This window comes from Ascaphus truei, chromosome 3, assembly GCF_040206685.1.
Source record: "Ascaphus truei isolate aAscTru1 chromosome 3, aAscTru1.hap1, whole genome shotgun sequence".
NCBI classification, from domain to species: Eukaryota; Metazoa; Chordata; class Amphibia; order Anura; family Ascaphidae; genus Ascaphus; species Ascaphus truei.
In genome coordinates, this window is record NC_134485.1 from 360,218,918 (window position 1) to 360,237,462 (window position 18,545).

Here is an 18,545-nt window from a genome sequence, read left to right on the forward strand (position 1 = left end):
ACCTGCACCTTCAGGTTCCCGGTCTTGACTCCTCGTTTCCTGTCCCAGCAGGCAGTAGTCTTTCCTCCCTTCAGAAACAATCCAGCCATTCCATTGGCGATCGTGCATTACCTGGCAGCTTCTCCCTAAGCATCATGGGAGTTGTAGTCTCTCTGCTGCTCAATTAACATTGGGACTGCATGCGCATAGGACACTGCGCAAGCGTGACTCTAATGGCCGCCACGGGGTGCCCTTCACATGCCCAAACCAGCAAGGACCCCAATCTTGCAAACCATCGCTTCTGCGCATGTGCGCGCAGGAACAACATGGCGGTGCCCTGCGGTGGGAGCCACCGCCGACTCCATCGCATTGCCAGCAACATCCCCACATGTGAGGGTAAGGAGGGGGAAAACGGGAGAGCAGGAGGGGACCTGGCTACACATACATACTGTACATACATACATATCACTTATGCTTCAGTGGTTGTAGAGTACTACAGCCACCCAGTGGCAGATTTCACATTAGGTACTCTAGGCCCAAGCCTAGGGCGGCAAACTTTTGTGGATGTCATTTAGGGGTGGGATACAGAGGTTCCACTTCCTTCTACACTGATAGCCGGGGGAGAGTGTGGCACCTCTGTAAAAGTCTCTTACCATCTCCTTCACGCTGCCCTCCTTCTGTGCATCGCGGCATCAAATGATGCTGCAACGTCACATGGCGATGCATTGCCAGTATAATGTGTCATTATTTGACTCCGCGACGCTGCAGAAGGAGGAGGGCAGAAGTAGGAGGGCTGTGCGAACGAAGAGGCGGCCCGGGATCAGAGCCTATGGGTGGCAACATTTTAAATCGCTGCTACTACCTCTGTTTTTTTTTCATACCACCTTCCTGCTTTCATTGTTGTATTGGACTGAAATAAAAGTAAAGTTCATTTTTCTACATTTTCACTGCTTATGTGAAGTCAAGGAAAATAGGTTTTTTTTTTTTAACAAAAACCACCCTGCACACATTCACCACTTCATAAAAAGCATTTTTGTTTTCTTTCAGTACATTGGCAGTAAAAATAGCGCAAAGCAAGTACTGTGGGAGGATGTTAGTAGGGCACCAGAAGGTTTGAAAAAAAAGTTGGCATATTTGATTTAGCTTTTTTTCCCACAGCTCTATAAATGTAATAGTTATATTGGGTGAGGTAATATTCTTTGGAATAGTAACTTTTAATAATGAGCATTAAGATTCTTCTCAGTCCCCTCTCCCACAAAAAGTTATTTTTTTGCCGTATTAATTATCAGGAATATTTGATTTCATTTAATCTAACTACAGTTGCATCCCAGTGTATTTTGGGATCCAAAATATTGCCTTGTGAGAGGCATATTTTACTTGGTAAGTATGTGTCTGTATAGTAATTTATTCTCTACAATTCTCTAGTGGAACATTCATTTATAGTCTTAAGGGGACAAATAAAAATATGAGTTTTTGAACATGAGAATGAACCATAGAGGAGAATGGGAATACATTTACTTTGCATGTTATCTTAACCCCTTGAATGCTTTAGGTTGTAGTTACTATGCAGGACCAGCTTGCTAAATTGCAAGCCCGGTGCAGAGTCTGTATATTTTCCATTCCCTGTAGCCATACTTGGTGCATCAGGAACTGTGTGTTATTTCATAATGCTCACGTGCCGGGGCTCCCTCCTTCCACACAGGATGGCGAGCCTCAACAACATATGTAGCCCCGCGCTCCACTCTTCCCCGAGGCGGTCCAGCTGCCTCCCCTAGTTTCAAGCGCATTTAAACGCTAGGCTCCTCGCGGGGACATCCCAGTTACCTGAGTGACAGCCAAGTAGGGAGCTGGTCCATCCATGTTGCTTGTATTGTAGTTCAGAGTAGTTCAGTGGAGGAGTGTGTTAGGCCGCGGCTAAGCAGGGAGCGAGCGCGCTGGCGCTCGAGCGCCGTGACATCATGCGCTCTGCTTGTCCATGCTTTTCCTGACCAGCTAGTTGCGCATGTGGGAGCGTGTAAGGGGGTGTGGCCTTTAAATCACAAAGCTGGTTCGCCCTCATTGGGCGAACCGCTCAAGTGACGCATCAGCGAGCAGCCAAATCAAATGTGGTTGTCTCGCCAAGCAGCAAGTGCACGGGCACGTGCATGTACCCTCACCCTGGATGAGAGCATTCAGAGTTATCACCCTGATCGCGCCGAGTGGGAGCATGCGCAGTTTGCTCCACCCTGGCCATAGCCTCGGTAAGCGAGTGCCTGTTGCATTCCCACTGCCGTAGCCAGAGGAAATCAAACCCCTTCCATGTCTAACTTTAAAAAATAAATTAAAACTACTAAGCTATAGGTGTCTGATTTGGATTTAACGATTTCTATGAGCAATTGATAATACAGATGTAGTTAACCTTACTGTCTCTGGTGCTTCTCCCACCTGTGGTCACGCAAACTCAATGGTTATATTGACCTTTATTTAATCTAAAGCTTTACTTTACATTTTCACTTCTTTAGGCAGGCTATGATGTTTGTGCGATTATTGTTTCACTTCTTGTTGCTTCTCAAGTCTGGTACTAGTTTTTAACTATTTTTGGCTAAGGTAACCTGCTGAAAGACATTTAGGGCCTTATTCAGAGAGGATTGATAAAAAAAATCGACAGGGAATGTAAAATGCCGTTTTTTTGGGTGTTGCTATCACGGTATTCAGAAAGGCTCGATTACCAGTGATAGCAAAATGCCCAAAAGGGGCGAGTTGCTGCCAGCGATAGCATAAACCCTCTGAAAAGGACTGAACCGGCGATTCATTTCTGCTGCAGAGAGAGCTGCTTTGAGAGAGCCGCCTCTCCCAGCTAAAATGTCGCCCGAAAATTATTTATTTAAACATACATTTCTTTAATAGTGTAGAGGTGCAGGGAGTCTCCGGAGCTGAACACGTTGGTTTTATGTCCGGGAACCCCCTGCTTCCCGAGATACAGGCCTCTTTATGGGGTGCAGATATCTCCTATGCAAGGAAATGTCCCGGTCACATGACGCGGGACATTTCAATGCAGAGGGATACCGGCACCCCATAAAGGTGCCTGTATCTCAGGAAGCAGGGGGTCCCCGGACATAAAACCAACGTGTTTCAGCTCCGGAGACCCCCTGCACCTCTACACTATTAAAGAAATGTATATTAATAAATATTTTAAAAAACATCAATACACGCCCCCCCCTCCGCCCAAACCCATACAGTACAGTAATGGGCAAAATAACTATTATCCAGATATGGATAATAGATTATTTGCCCATTATTAAACACTGCATTAGCATACATAAATAAAATAAATAAATAAAGTTATACTTACCACAACAGCAGGTCCCTCTGTCCTCCGTTGCCAGAAAGCATATATACAAAATAAATACATTCTAATGTCCCCTAACCCCTTAATCACCTTAGCAGTTACTAACCGCTATAGTCATTAAGGGGTTAACCCACCCTGACCCGGGAGGCCTAAGCACCCATCCGAGACTGACTATACCCACCCTATGCCCATTGAGTAGTATAGTGGTACATCATACCCATATAATAATAATATGGGCATGATAAGCCTCAATGGGCACCCTAATCACAATACAGTAATACACAAGACACACAGTAATAAAACATAACTAAACTCCAAAAAATCACACGTCACTAAATAAAATCAGTAGCCAGCTAATCCAATCAATAGAAGCAATTACATCAACAATGAATTAATTAAACCATTACCCAATCAAACCAATTAATTCCTAAACCAACTCAAAGTGAATAGTAACACTAACCAATCCAAACAATGAATTACTCCAACATTAATGAATGTAACCATTAAAAGACAAAGAAATAAATTAAAACAATCTCTGAAGTAACCATAAAACACATTAGCTAACATAATATAACATCACAAACAATCACATCCACATAATAAAGTGCAATGAAAAATAGCAACAGCAATAACAAGCGAGAAATGCCCCCCAAAAATTGTCATAATAATGTATTAATCTGTACCCTAAAGAGGTACAGATTAAGTACAAGCGAACACCAATCGCAAACCTTTTATTACATTAAACATGAACAAACAAACAATCACATCCACATAATAAACTGCAATGAAAAATAGCAACAGCAATAACAAGCGAGAAACGCCCCCTAAATATTGTCATAATAATGTATTAATCTGTACCCTAAAGAGGTATAGATTAATATATTATCAGTCAATGTGCCTCCCCCAAAAAATCAAAAAAACACATCCAAAGATTAAACCTGTAAAAAGAGACATTTACAAACATTGAATATATTACTTACCATTAGAAGCGGTGGTCCTCCTACTCCCAGGGAAACAGGAAGCTCACGTACCTTGAAGGCCTCCAACAGCATTCGATGCCATCCGCCATGAAGATCCGGCTCAGGTACCCAATCTTCTTTTTTCTTTCTTTAATCACCTTCTTCTATCTTCATATGTCACCATTTCTTGTTCTTCTTTATCTTCTTTCTTCATCTATCAATCCAAAATACCCCATGTTAAATCCCAGCCGATGCTGTCTCGTCGGCTTCTTGGGCTCAAATGAGGCGTCATGGCCTTAAATAGGGCTTGTGACGTCACATTTAGCCTCAAAATGGTTAACAACCACCTGATTGGCTGTTAAAACCATGTTCCGACGTAAAAAAATTTTTTTGGACATGACGTCACTTAAAGGGAATGATGCCAGCCAATCAGAATGGCTGTGCTTCATTTGCCTTTAAGATGACGTCACTAAATCCAAGATGGCCGGCGTCACATGGTATTTCAGCCAATCAGATCGTGTGAACCAATTCCACACTCTGATTGGCTGAAATACCTTGTGACACAGCGGCCATCTTGGATTTAGTGATGTCATCTTAAAGGCAAATGAAGCACAGCCATTCTGATTGGCTGGCATCATTCCCTTTAAGTGACGTCATGTCCAAAAAAAATTTTTTAAGTCGGAACATGGTTTTAACAGCCAATCAGGTGGCTGTTAACCATTTTGAGGCTAAATGTGACATCACAAGCCCTATTTAAGGCCGTGACGCCTCATTTGAGCCGAAGAAGACGACGAGACAACATCGGCTGGGATTTAACATGGGGTATTTTGGATTGACAGATAAAGAAGAACAAGAAATGGTGACAGATGAAGATAGAAGAAGGTGATTAAAGAAAGAAAAAAGAAGATTGGGGTACCTGAGCCGGATCTTCATGGCGGATGGCATCGGATACTGTTGGAGGCCTTCAAGGTACGTGAGCTTCCTGTTTCCCCAGGAGTCGGAGGGCTACCGCTTCTAATGGTAAGTTATATATTCAATGTTTGTAAATGTCTCTTTTTACAGGTTTAATCTTTGGATGTGTTTTTTGATTTTTTGGGGGAGGCACATTGACTGATAATATATTAATCTGTACCTCTTTAGGGTACAGATTAATACATTATTATGGCAATATTTGGGGGGCATTTCTCGCTTGGTATTGGTGTTGCTTTTTTGCATTTCATGTATTATGTAGATGTCATTGTTTGTTTTTTCATGCTTAATGTAATTAAAGGTTTGCGATTGATGTTCGTTTGTATTTAATGTTATATTATGTTAGCTAATGTGTTTTATGGTTAGTTCAGATATTGTTAGAATTTCTTTCTTTCTATTTAACTGTTTAAATTCATTAATGTTGTAGTAATTTATTGTTTAGATTGGTTAGTGTTACTATTCATTTGAGTTGTTTCGAAATTAATTGTTTAGATTGGTTAATGGTTTAATTAATTCATTGTTGATGTTGCTATTGATTGTATTGATTGGATTAGCTGGCTACTGTTTGTATTTAGTGACTTGTGATTTTTTGGAGTTTAGTTATGTTTTATTATTGTGTGTCTTGTGTATTACTGTATTGTGATTAGGCTGCCCATTGAGTGCTATAGAGGCTTATCATGCCCATATTATTATTATATCGGTATGATGTACCACTATACTTCTCAATGGGTATAGGGTGGGTATAGTCAATCAGGGGTGGGTGTTTAGGCCTCACAGGTGGGTGAAGGGGGTATTAGCCCTAAGGATGGATGTTTAGACCTTGCGGGTGGGTAGCGGTTGGGTTAACCCCTTTATTACCTTAGCGGTATTAACCGCTAAGGTAATGAATGGGGTTAACTCCCCCCGCAACCCCACCACAATGCCTAAACAGCCACTAAGGGCCAAATTCCCTCTTCACCCACCCCCGCTAGCCACAGTATTGTATTGTATGTTTTTACAGTAAGCCTGGCACGGGTGTTTAACCCCTTCATTGCCTTAGCGGTTAGCCGCTAAGGTAATGAAGTTGCTGTACATGCATGTTTCCTGCCTCGGATGCATGCCGGGGGGGTCCGGAGCTGCTATTAATGGCTATCAGCTCCGGAGAACCCCGGCATCAATCCGAGGCAGGAAAGGGGCCTGATTTTTTCTAAGTCCCGACAGATCGCAGCTCATCGAGTCATCTCCCCACCAATTTACCAAAAGTTTTGTGGTGAATTGGATTTGGGGAGAAGAACGCCTTTTAGGGCTGCGATGGGCTGCGATAGGCCGCGACAGCCGACTTGCGGGTCTCTGAATCGCGCGAGTTTATCAACCCTCCGAAAATGGTCGATAAGCGGCTGAACGCTGCTCAGTTGGCGAATTTCGGATGGTGATAAAATTTAGCATCCATACAGGCCGTTATCGAGCACTTATCGAGGCTATCTGAATACCAGTAGCCATTTTGGTCGATAAGTGCTCGATAAGGGCCTTATCGAGGCTTTCTGAATGAGGCCCTTAGTGATAATTCATCAGTTTACATAGTGACAACGCTGTTCTGAGGATATTAAATACTGGATGAATACTTAATTTGGCAAATACTGCTCATTTGCATGCTAAGGTCTATTGTGAACGCAAAGAGATTTTCACAGTTTTCAGCTGCCTCCACCCTTTGTTGAATAGACAGAAAAGGGTTTCATCTCTTTTTTGACATTTTTTAATGAAAATAAAATGGCCATAGCACTGTTTTTGGTGTTTATTGAATCGTTCCTGTACTGAAAAAACAACCAAATTATATCCACTTGATGGATAAATATCTATCAATGCAAAGGTCAAATTGAAGATTGACATTTACTCGTTACTGATGATGGATATATCAAAGAAGGGTTGAAACAATAGAATATGTTAAATTGTTGCCATGATCAGTTTGTAAGGAAGGAAACATTTTCACCATGTTGGCATATGCATTCTATGCTAGGATTGGTAAAATATATTTGATAACAGAATTTTCAGCATATGTTACTCTTTCGTCAGAAAACATTCTGCTTCTTAAGTGAAATAGAAAGCTATTTTCATGATTTGGAGAATGCTGACAACACAATAAGTCATACATAATAACTGCACGCTTAATTTCGGTAATTTAATGAGCTTTATGAATGCATGACTTTGTGCTAGGGTAGTGCAATAAGTAATCTCTGCTGTATTCATGCTGATGGCGTTTTTGTTCATTTATATTTAGTAGTGTACTATTCAAAACATCAAACAGCAGGCAGAAAAGTGAAATAAACTACAAATCCAGTCAACATTTCTGTAAATAGTAATCAAATTAATTAAATACATGTACTATACTTTCCAAAACCCATTTCATACATATGCTTTTATTTAGTGCGAACCGTACACAGTACATAGGGTTTTACATAACACGCAATTAATAACAGAAAATTCTAATACCCAGGGATGCAAAAGATAGAAGTAAACAGTAAGAATAAGGGATCTGAGGTCTAAATAATTTATACTGTAAAAATGTAATGCACTGTGAGAGGTTGCTAAGAATGCAACAAGAGGCTTGGGAAAAAGAGTCATCATGCACTGTCTTTTTTCATTTCCAGCAGAGCTATATATGTATAGAAAGCTAGAAAGGCACAGATGTAGTGGGATTTACGGTCTGTGGAGCCGCGGCTGAAAAAGCTTAAAGCCGCATCTATGGAGACAGAGATGCCACGGTCGTGCTGGAGGGGGGAGGGAGGGGGTGGAGCCATGCCGCCTGATCCGATCCCCTGCAGCTACAATCCTTCAGAGCTGGGGTAGTCATGGCTCTGCGGCTTGCTCCAAATGCTGAAAACAGTAGGTCTTGCTACATCTGTAAAATGTTAATGCACTTTCATGAAAAGGCATACACACATTACATGTCTATGTATATGTCATAATGTATATGTATTTTGCAACTTTTCATGAAATTGCATTAGCATTTTACCTTTCTACTTTTCTGTGTAAAGTGTTTCTCTTGTATTATTATAAAACTATGCCTCTAAAAATGCTGTTTTCTTTTCATTATAAACAGGTTTTATATGGGGTGAAATAAAACAGATGTGGGATGGAGGACTCCAGGATTACGTCCATGACTGGTGGAATTTAATGGATTTTGTGATGAATTCATTATATTTGGCAACAATTTCATTAAAGATTGTTGCATATGTAAAGGTATAGTAAATAATAATTCAAATATCGTTATGTAGTTTCTCAGAAAATCCTTTCAAGATGCTTTATTTTGTCCAAATATATTTATCTGAGCATTGTACTGTAAGTTGCTGTGCACAACTCACAGGAAAGGGTGGACAGGTTTGTAGATACCAGTTTCTACTATGACATATCTGATGTTTAACAAGTCAGTACCACTCCCTGAAAATGTACATACTGTATGAGTGTAAACTAGTAGGTAATGTAAGCGAGCATAGAATTTTGTTTTGATGCATTACTCCAACTTTTCTTATGTTTGTATCAAATGTTTGAATAAGTAACCTACAAGACACACAAAAGTCAGGAAAGTTGATGCCACTTCAGACAAGTTGATGCACATAATTTGATACATCTCATTATAATGCTGCATCATGTTACTGCTCCCTAACTCCTTTGACTGACACTTCCCAAATATCAAGTTGACACACATTGTGAACACCTTGGAGCAAAGTCCTTCATACATTAATGCAAAGCGATGAAAGGTGAAAATAACACAATATGCATGCATTTCGCTCCAAGTTTGATTTGATACATTAAATCAGCCGACCAAGCTGCTGTTACCCCCACCCCCTTTTAATTTGTGCATCAATACAATCCACACAATGATAAGTTATTAATTAAGTTGCCGATTGATTCATTCTCCTGTGATCGAAGAAGATTTGGCTCGGTGGTTCACTAAATAGCTGTCAGTGCTGCAGAAAAGGACCAAAGATGCAAAGTTCTGTGGAAAGATCATGTGACCAAGCAGTCACTAGATACAATTGGTGTACTGCTAGAGAGAAGGCAGGACTCAAAAAGGGTTGTGCCAGAGTCTGTTTCAGAAGAGGAAGGAGTTGTGACTTTATAAATGGTTGCTATAGAGACAAATAATGCTTGTTGCATTATAATAAATTAAAAATGTCATTTAGAGTTGTTTTAAAAAAAATGCTATAAGTATTTTCTGATAGTACAGAAGGGATTTATTAAAAAAGACACACATGTAGGATATCGCTTGGTCTGCTGTTTTAAATCCCAAAGCTATGTATGTATTAAGGTGCAGAAAAAGTGTGAATTCTTACAAATAGCATACAGAGTCAAATTTCTCCCTCATGAAGATTGAGACTAACAAATGCATTGCAACATTTTTGGAGCATATTTGCTTCAAATGTAGGAAATGTTTGTTCCATCTGGTGTGGATTGTGAGACGTCTGATAGTTTCGGCTTCATAGACTTGGTTGTTTATTTTACGCAGATTGAAGAGAAAAAGTTATTCAGAGAGGAGCAGAATTCCACTGTATATATAACATTTAATATATGCATCGCTATGCATCGTGTAACTCCTCCCTAATGCCTCCTTTTGATACCCTCCATGTATATACAGTACATTATATATAATATACATATACAGTACATTATATATACTAAAAACATGACATTAGAATGTCTGGCATGTTAAAACTGCACATTTTGTCTACGTTCTCATATAACAAAGTTCTATTGAGTTTTGGAATTCATAGAAATAATATACTGTACATCTTTATGAAGTACATTTTTTTTACCCAACACAACCAATTTCTAGTTACAATGTAAGCAGGAATTCAAAGCAAGCTCTCTTAGTTTGTTTTATACTTGTAAAAACATTTTTTGAAACTGGTTCCTTCCGTCTTTCATTTGGCTATGGAATATAGCAACTATCAAGATAAATATTTTACCAAGGATATTATATTTAAAGCACTTTCAGCTGATATACATAAGAAAAGTATTCTTCTGCTTGAAAACCCAAATATAGTTAAAATTTAAAAATATGTAGGACTTAATTTTGAAATTTCTCAAAAAAAAAATATTCTTTAGTTAAACTCTCTGGGACTGGAAATTATCTCAATAAAATCACTACTGCAGTTTAAAATAACCTATTGATCTTAAAAATCACTAGGAAAATAACTGTCCATAATTTTGCATACATATACAAAAATATGAATCTTTATTTTTTATTTTTTGCAGTACCATGGACAACGTAATCGAGACGAATGGGAGATGTGGCATCCTACGTTGGTAGCTGAGGCAGTGTTTGCTATTGCCAACATCTTTAGTTCTTTGCGTTTAATCTCATTGTTTACTGCAAACTCTCACCTGGGTCCTCTGCAAATATCTTTAGGAAGAATGCTTCTGGACATTTTAAAGTTTCTCTTTATATACTGCCTTGTGCTACTAGCATTTGCAAATGGTTTAAACCAGTTATATTTCTATTACGAAGAGAATGATAAAAGTTTGCTGAATGAATGCAAAGGAATTCGGTGTGATAAACAAAATAATGCCTTCTCAACGTAAGTGGTGTGTTTGTTTTGATAAATAGGTAGTTTTTAGATTACATTGATTTACATACTACAGCCTTATCCTCTTTGCTGTGATCTATGTTACAATGGAAGTTAAGTTATGGTACTCCTGCTGTTTATACTACAATTACTTAAGTGAGTGAAATATTCTTGTATTAGTGCTATACACAACGGTCCCATGATTTTATGACCATGTCACCAAGCAAGACTAAAAGCGGAAATGGCATTTTATTAAAGATGTACCAAGCTGTGTGTAGCATCCTGTGGCATTCCCTAAGAGGCAACCACCATCCACTGGTGTAGGGCTATTGTGCTGCATCCCTTGTTGTAGAACAAATGCATATCCCTGTTTTAGTGTACAGTACCTCTACCTTGACACAATATAAATGTTTGTGAGTCAGACCTATTCTATTTTCCACATACCATGACAACAGCTGTCTTTAATCACAACCAACCAACTCCTTTTAGATCTCCTGTTGGGGGATTTTTATAATGTAATCAGTAATGCGATATTACTGTGTACAGAACATAATTCAAATGTCTTTTGAAGTCTGTGCATGTATAGTATGCCGTGAGTTTGAACTCCAGACCACCTTCCTGTTTGATAGTTATTATAGTAACATCCTTATCAAATTTCTCCCCAAACCCTACAGCTAATTCGTAGATTGTAGCACTGCTTTTCCTAACTCCACACGCCCTCTCCATTAACCCCTTCAGTGCTCTTCCTGGTCATGTGATCGCTCATGGGCATAATCATGTCATCATTCCAGTTACTTAGATAGAAGGGAAGGATCCTCCCATCCATGCAGATTGCGGGTCGGAGCGATGCCCATGATCTGCTCCTAGAACATGAGCATAGTGCCGTGATGTACAGGGTACATCATAGGGGACAGTGGCATGCCAGCCCTAAGTACTTACATTGTACGTCTAAAGGGCACAAAGGGGTTCAATCTACAGTATTTGCAGTCTATCCCAGTTTGCACAGTTGTACTGTAGATTGTGATTATTAACAAATTTGAAGGGCTCATTCATAATACTCAGAAGAGACTTTTTTCGGAAAATAATGTGAAAAACTACTGATGGTGTCTTCTTATTCAATAGACGTTTAACAGATACTGAAGCCTCTCTGAAAAATAAATAAATAAATCAAACAAAAGGAAATTGACCATTTGTAAAAGTATCCCCAAAATGCTATATTATTAATCCCTTTATAACTGTAGTGGTGACCAGATAAGTTCCCCTTGCATACTAAAGAGTGTTTAGTAACCCATATGGTAAGCAAGAGGATAAACACAAAATCCATCTCTTTAGGGTGCATAACCACCCTTTCTGGTGGTCAATGTGAGTATCCAGTGATAGATCCCTGATCAGTAGTTTAATGGATGACCATGACAGGAAACCTAATTGTTTTCTTCAATCACTTCTGTAATGTTTTATGGATGTAAGATTGGTGCATTTAATGCCTGGTATACTTGGATAACTTTAAACTGTGCTTACTCTTTTTCTAATAATTGTAATTGCTTTGTTTCTTTTCAGATTATTTGAAACATTGCAGTCATTGTTCTGGTCTATTTTTGGACTCATCAACCTATATGTGACAAATGTAAAACCACGACATGAGTTCACAGAATTTGTTGGCGCCACCATGTTTGGGACATACAATGTTATCTCCCTGGTCGTTCTTCTTAACATGTTAATTGCGATGATGAACAACTCATACCAACTTATTGCAGTATGTATTCATTTTCATGGAATAATTGGCCATTCCATCGTGTTAGTTACCAGGAAAGATGGGTTCAGATATAATTCAGATTTTCATATTGTTGCTATTTATAATTAATTACAAAGTTCAAAAGATTTATTCGGGGAATTTTTCCTCAAAAGGGTAATGACTAAGTAGGTGGCCTTAGTTGTAAAGACATCATGGGCCATATTTACTAAGTGGTGCTGTGTCAAGACCTTCTAATTCCCTTAGACAATTTATGACCCAGTGCCTTCTAGCACCTGATGGTGTCTTATGACAAAGAACCCACTTAGTGAATATGGGCCAAAATTAGTAGCAGCTGATACTCAACATGTCTAGCATCAAAATGTGTGGCCTGATGAAACCTAGGGTCTTAATTAACTAATGTACTGCTAATTGAACACCACAAGCAGTGGACCATGTTGCCAATCTGGTCTATCCATTATTGCCATTTATTGTAAATCTTGGGACAGTTTTATACATATTTTTGCTGTTCCTCATATAGGATTTGCCTCTATATCCTATTGATTTTTATTCCATGACTGTATTCTCCTTTATTTCTTTTTCATGCAATCACCTTTAATAAAGAAGGTGTTTGTCACATTTACCCTGATCGCTGATATGCTGTTGAATAGTTGAAATGTATTTGACAACCATTATATAATATGAGTATTCTTATTTTTGTTACATACAGTGGCGACCAACTTTATTCTAACTCGGCTAGCTCCGCGAATTTCAGATTATCCCGGTTATGTGCGGTTTTGTATCGTTTTCGCCCGGAGTGTATTGCGTTATTTTCGCGGCTGTGATTTAAGCATTTTATTCTCGCTGTCTGCAATACTGCAATGCCGTGTAAAAACTCATGGGGGCGTTTGCGAGCTGTTGTCTTTGAAGCCGTCCCCTGGAGAGATGTGTTTGCAGCAGAGAGAGATCCGCTGCTCTCTCTGCGCAAACATCGGCACATTAAAAATTATTTCAAATACATTTTTATTCATAGTGTAGATATGCAGGGGGTCTCCGGAGCTGAACCGCATTGGTTTCAGGTCCGGGGACCCCCTGCTTCCCGAGATACAGGCCCCTTTATGGGGTGCCGGTATCCCTCTGCAATTAAAGGTCCCGATCACGTGACCGCGGAATGTAAACAAAGCAGAGGGATACCGGCACCCCATAAAGGGGCCTGTATCTCGGGAAGCAGGGGGTCCCCGGAGCTAAAACCAAAGCGGTTCTGCTCCGGAGACCCTCTGCACATCTACAGTATGAATAAAACACCCATATCAATAAACACTCGTTCCTTACCTTTGCGGCTATGTGCTATGGCAACGAAGCAGCACAAATGTATTTTTAATAATATTGTACAGTGAGCAGGGGGTTCCCTGAGCCACAAATCAATGCGGTTCAGCTCAGGGGACCCCCTGCTCCTTCACAATATTATTAAAATACAGAAATGCTGCTTCATTACCATAGCTGATAGCCGCTAAGGCAATAAAGGGGTTAACCCACCGTGCCCGCTTTATTGTGCGTTGCGGGTGTGGGTGAAGGGGGTATTTGGCCCTTGGTGTGAGTTTAGGACTTGCGGGGGGGTTGCGGGTGCACTTAACCCCTTCACGACCGTAGCAGTTAATACCGCTACGGTCATAAAGGGGTTAACCCCTCCCGCTACCCCCCCACAAGCCCTAAACAACCACCATTGGGCTAATACCCCCTTCACCCACCCCCGCTACCCACAATAAAAAAAATTCACACACAGCAGCCCCACAATAAATAAATAAATAAATCTAAATAAATAAATAAATACATGAATATAAATATATATATATATATATATATATATATATATATATATAAATATATATATAACAACAACCCCTGTAACCCCTAACATAATACACTTACTGTATATGCACATCAATGATACTATAGGCATGAATGTATTTTTAATAATATTGTACAGTGAGCAGGGGGTTCCCTGAGCCACAAATCAATGCGGTTCAGCTCAGGGGACCCCCTGCTCCTGCACAATATTATTAAAATACAGAAATGCTGCTTCATTACCATAGCTGATAGCCGCTAAGGCAATGAAGGGTTAAGGCAGAATAGCATGTTTATTGGGGACATTTGCCCCCAATAAACATTGCAATAAACAACATACAGTACACCCCCTGTGTATTTAAAATACATAAACAACAATAAATACATTAAATACATATTTTTAATGTGTCTGTTAAACCTCCCTGTGACAGGCTTTCAATGATGTCACATCCTTTCTCCCCCAAGCCTCTGTCACATGGTATACTAGAGCCAATCAGAGTAGGGATGGAGTTCCCACGCTCTGATTGGCTACTGTACCATGTGAGGCCGGCCATGTTTCTTTTCATGACGTCATCTTAAAGGCAATAGAAGCAAAGCCATTCTGATTGGCTGTGCTTTCATTGCCTTTAAGTGACGTCATCATTTTTTTTTCTCGCCAAAACACATGGTTTTCACGGCCCAATTAGGGCCGTGGGAACCATATGATGAAAATGTGACGTCATAGGCCTTTAAAAGCCTATGTCGTCTCATTTTGAAGCCAGACGCCGAGGAGGAAGGACCTCCTACAGAAGAAGAAGGCCAGGGCATGGCCGAAGATGGAAAGAAGACCCCACCCGGAAGAAGATAGAAGAAAGAAGAATACAGATGAAGATGGATTACAAATAGAAGACCCGTGGATTGATTTGGATTTTTAGTGTAATGTTTATTTTTTTATGGTTTATTATTTTATGGGTTCCTGTGCCTGGTGGATTGGTTCGTGAGTAAGCTGTTCAACGGGAGTCAGTGGGGCCAAGTAATGGTAAGTGAACTAAAGAAATGTATTTAATTGTTCTTGTAAATTTTTTGAAAGTTTTTTTAACATGTGTATTTATTTATTTGCGGTATATCAGTACTTGCCACTGTATGTATGTATGTATATATGTCTAGAGAGATATATACATACAGGGTAAGAAATTTTGTTATTTTAAAAGCTTGATTTGTTGTGTTTTAAATTAATTTGGCTATGGTGCTATGCTTCAATGTGCGTACTGTATAAATTTTTTTTACAATTAGATAGATGTGATCCTTGATATTGTATTGTGTGCTTGTGTTCAGGGTTAGATTTGGTTTTAAATGTTGTATTCTGGTTGGTACTTATATTTTTTCACATGCTAAATTGTTCTGCTCCAGGCGTGAATTAGTTAATTGTTTAATTGTTCAGGATGGACTGTCAATTGTTTAGGGATGTAAATAATGAATGCTAATTGATTTTTGTTTACTTGATTGGTTAAAATAGTTTACTTGTTTGGAGGCATTTGTATTTTTCTTGCATTGGCATTTGATGATTTAGATTGTAAGATCAGTTAGGATTATTAAAGGAAATTCATTTTAATGTAGTGTGCCTGTATGGAGAAGTGTTATTTGTAGTACAGTATGGTTTTGATTACCCTTCTACATTTATTTGTATATTGGTTCATCATGTGTGTGTATATACTGTATATATATATATATATATATATATATATATATATATATATATATATATATATATATATATATATATATATATATATATATATATATCTCTGTGTATATATATATATGTATATATATATATATATATATATATATATATATATATATATATACTGTATATATAGTTGCATGATGAAGCCACTGTACAAATTCATGGGTAAAGGAGGGGTATCGGGCCAGTGTGGCTTAACTCCTTAATTACCTTTGCGGTTATTATCTGATAAGGTGTTTAAGGGGTTAATTGATATCTGAATGTACTTGCAATGTATTGGCTTTGTATTTGCTATTTATTTTGTGGGCAAGACAAGGATGTCACTGGCGATGGAGACTTCTTATTGATGAGGTCAGTAGTACTTTATTTATTTGAATATGCTAGTTAATGTTTTTAATAATGGGCAATTAATCTATTATCCATATCTGGATAATAGTTATTTTGCACATTATTGTACTGTAGGTGTTGGGGGGGGGGTGTATGTATTGAATGTATAGGCCAGGTTTATTTTTTTTACATTCAGGGTTTGTTCCGTGGTTGTGCGTGGGACCTCTGGTATCTCGGGTATCTCACGGGTATCAGGCTGGTGGTTCCATGGGTGACACATGCGGGTATGAAGCCGTGGCCTCACATCTGTGGGGGCACCGCCGACCCATAGGTGCGGGGATGAAGATGTGTGGTCCCACTTCTGTGGGGGCACCGCGGACCCGTAGTGAGCACTCGTGAGTTCCCCAGACCACCGTGGGAACCACCCGAGGCCCCGCAGACACCTGTGGGTCTGACCCGGGGCTCCCAGACATCCTTGGGCCTACCGTGGGGACCCAATTGTGGCCCACGGTGACCCAAGGAGACAACCTGGGGGCCATGGTGCTGGCGGGACCCACCAGCAGGCCTCCAGAACCTGTTTGAAAAGGGCTGCTGGTACCCTGTAGGTCTGTCAGGTGCCCCGCCAGCCCACCGGGGACTCGCGTGGGGCTGCGTTTTGAACCCTGTTTGTAAAAGGATAAATCTTGTATTTATGGGGGGGCACAGGGGGTGGGTAATGTATTTAATAAATATAATGATGCTTATTGTGGGGCTGTGTATTGTTTTTATTGTGGGTACTGGGGGTGGGGGGGGGGGGTATTTTCCCCAACGGTATGTGGGTAGGCCTCCCTTGTGGGTAGTGGGTGAGGGTGGTTAGGCCTCACGGGGAGGGGGGTTAGTGTGGGAGGGTATGTAGGCATCCCGAGTGGTGGGTGAGGGTGGGTTAACCCCTTAATGACTGCAGCAGTTAATAACCGCTGTGGTGATTAAGGGGTTAGGGGACATTACTTTGGATGTTTTAATTTTTGTCTCTGTTTTGAAGCAGCGGAGGGGCCATGGGCAGGATTGGGGGGTAAAGGGGGGGGCAACGGTATGTGGGTAGGCCTCCCTTGTGGGTTGTGGGTGAGGGTGGTTAGGCCTCACGGGGTGGGCCATTGGCAGTGAGGCGCTGCATTATACTGTATGGACATCGGGATCCCCCTCCCCACATTTACATACACTGCACTCACAGGAACACAGGCAGGGAGATTTAACAGACACATTAAGGGGAGGGGGCCTTACACAGATTACAGTCAAGGCAGGGAGGTTTAACAGACACATTAAAAAAATGTATTTAATGTATTTATTGTTGTTTATGTATTTTAAATACCCAGGGGGTGTACTGTACTGTATGTTGTTTATTGCAATGTTTATTTGGGGCAAATGTCCCCAATAAACATGCTATTCTGCCTTAACCCTTCATTGCCTTAGCGGCTATCAGCTATGGTAATGAAGCAGCATTTCTGTATTTTAATAATATTGTACAGTAGCAGGGGGTTCCAGAAGCTGCTTTGTTTACATTCCGCGGTCACGTGATCGGGACCTTTTAATGCAGAGGGATACCGGCACCCCATAAAGGGGCCTGTATCTCGGGAAGCAGGGGGTCCCCGGACCTGAAACCAATGCGGTTCAGCTCCGGAGACCCCCTGCACATCTACACTATGAATAAAAATGTATTTTAAATAATTTTTAATGTGCCGATGTTTGCGCAGAGAGCAGCGGATCTCTCTCTGCTGCAAACACATCTCGCCCCCGCCGGCCTATACTGTAGTATCATTGATGTGCATATACAGTACTGTATGTGTACAGTACAGTATGTTAGGGGTTATAGGGGTTGTTGTTATACAGTATTTATATATATATATATACTGCATTACAATTCATGAATTTATGCCGTCATTCCTGAACCATTATCAATTAACACATCATTCCAGGAACATGCCAGGTAAAAACTGGTGATTGGTTAGAATAAAGTCTGCCGCAGCAGTATACTGTAGTACACTTGTGTGCATTGTTATGCACTAGAGGCTAAATGCACTAGAGGCTCTTGTATTCATTACAGCACATGCAAATTATTCTGGACATTTTCATACAGTTCTTCTAGTGCAGTAACTGATACAAC

At 40.1% G+C, this 18,545-nt stretch overlaps 1 protein-coding gene across 6 annotated transcripts in view; it reads left to right on the forward strand.

The window, feature by feature from the left end:
- The window catches only part of TRPC4 (transient receptor potential cation channel subfamily C member 4), a 350,871-nt gene that overhangs the window by 297,748 nt on the left and 34,578 nt on the right, over positions 1-18,545 (forward strand). For all 6 annotated transcript variants that reach the window (XM_075592051.1, XM_075592050.1, XM_075592053.1 and 3 more), the window contains 3 exons: positions 8,312-8,451; positions 10,468-10,790; positions 12,336-12,531. In XM_075592051.1, coding sequence (XP_075448166.1) covers positions 8,312-8,451; positions 10,468-10,790; positions 12,336-12,531 — 659 coding nt within the window. The remainder of the gene's footprint in view (positions 1-8,311; positions 8,452-10,467; positions 10,791-12,335; positions 12,532-18,545) is intronic.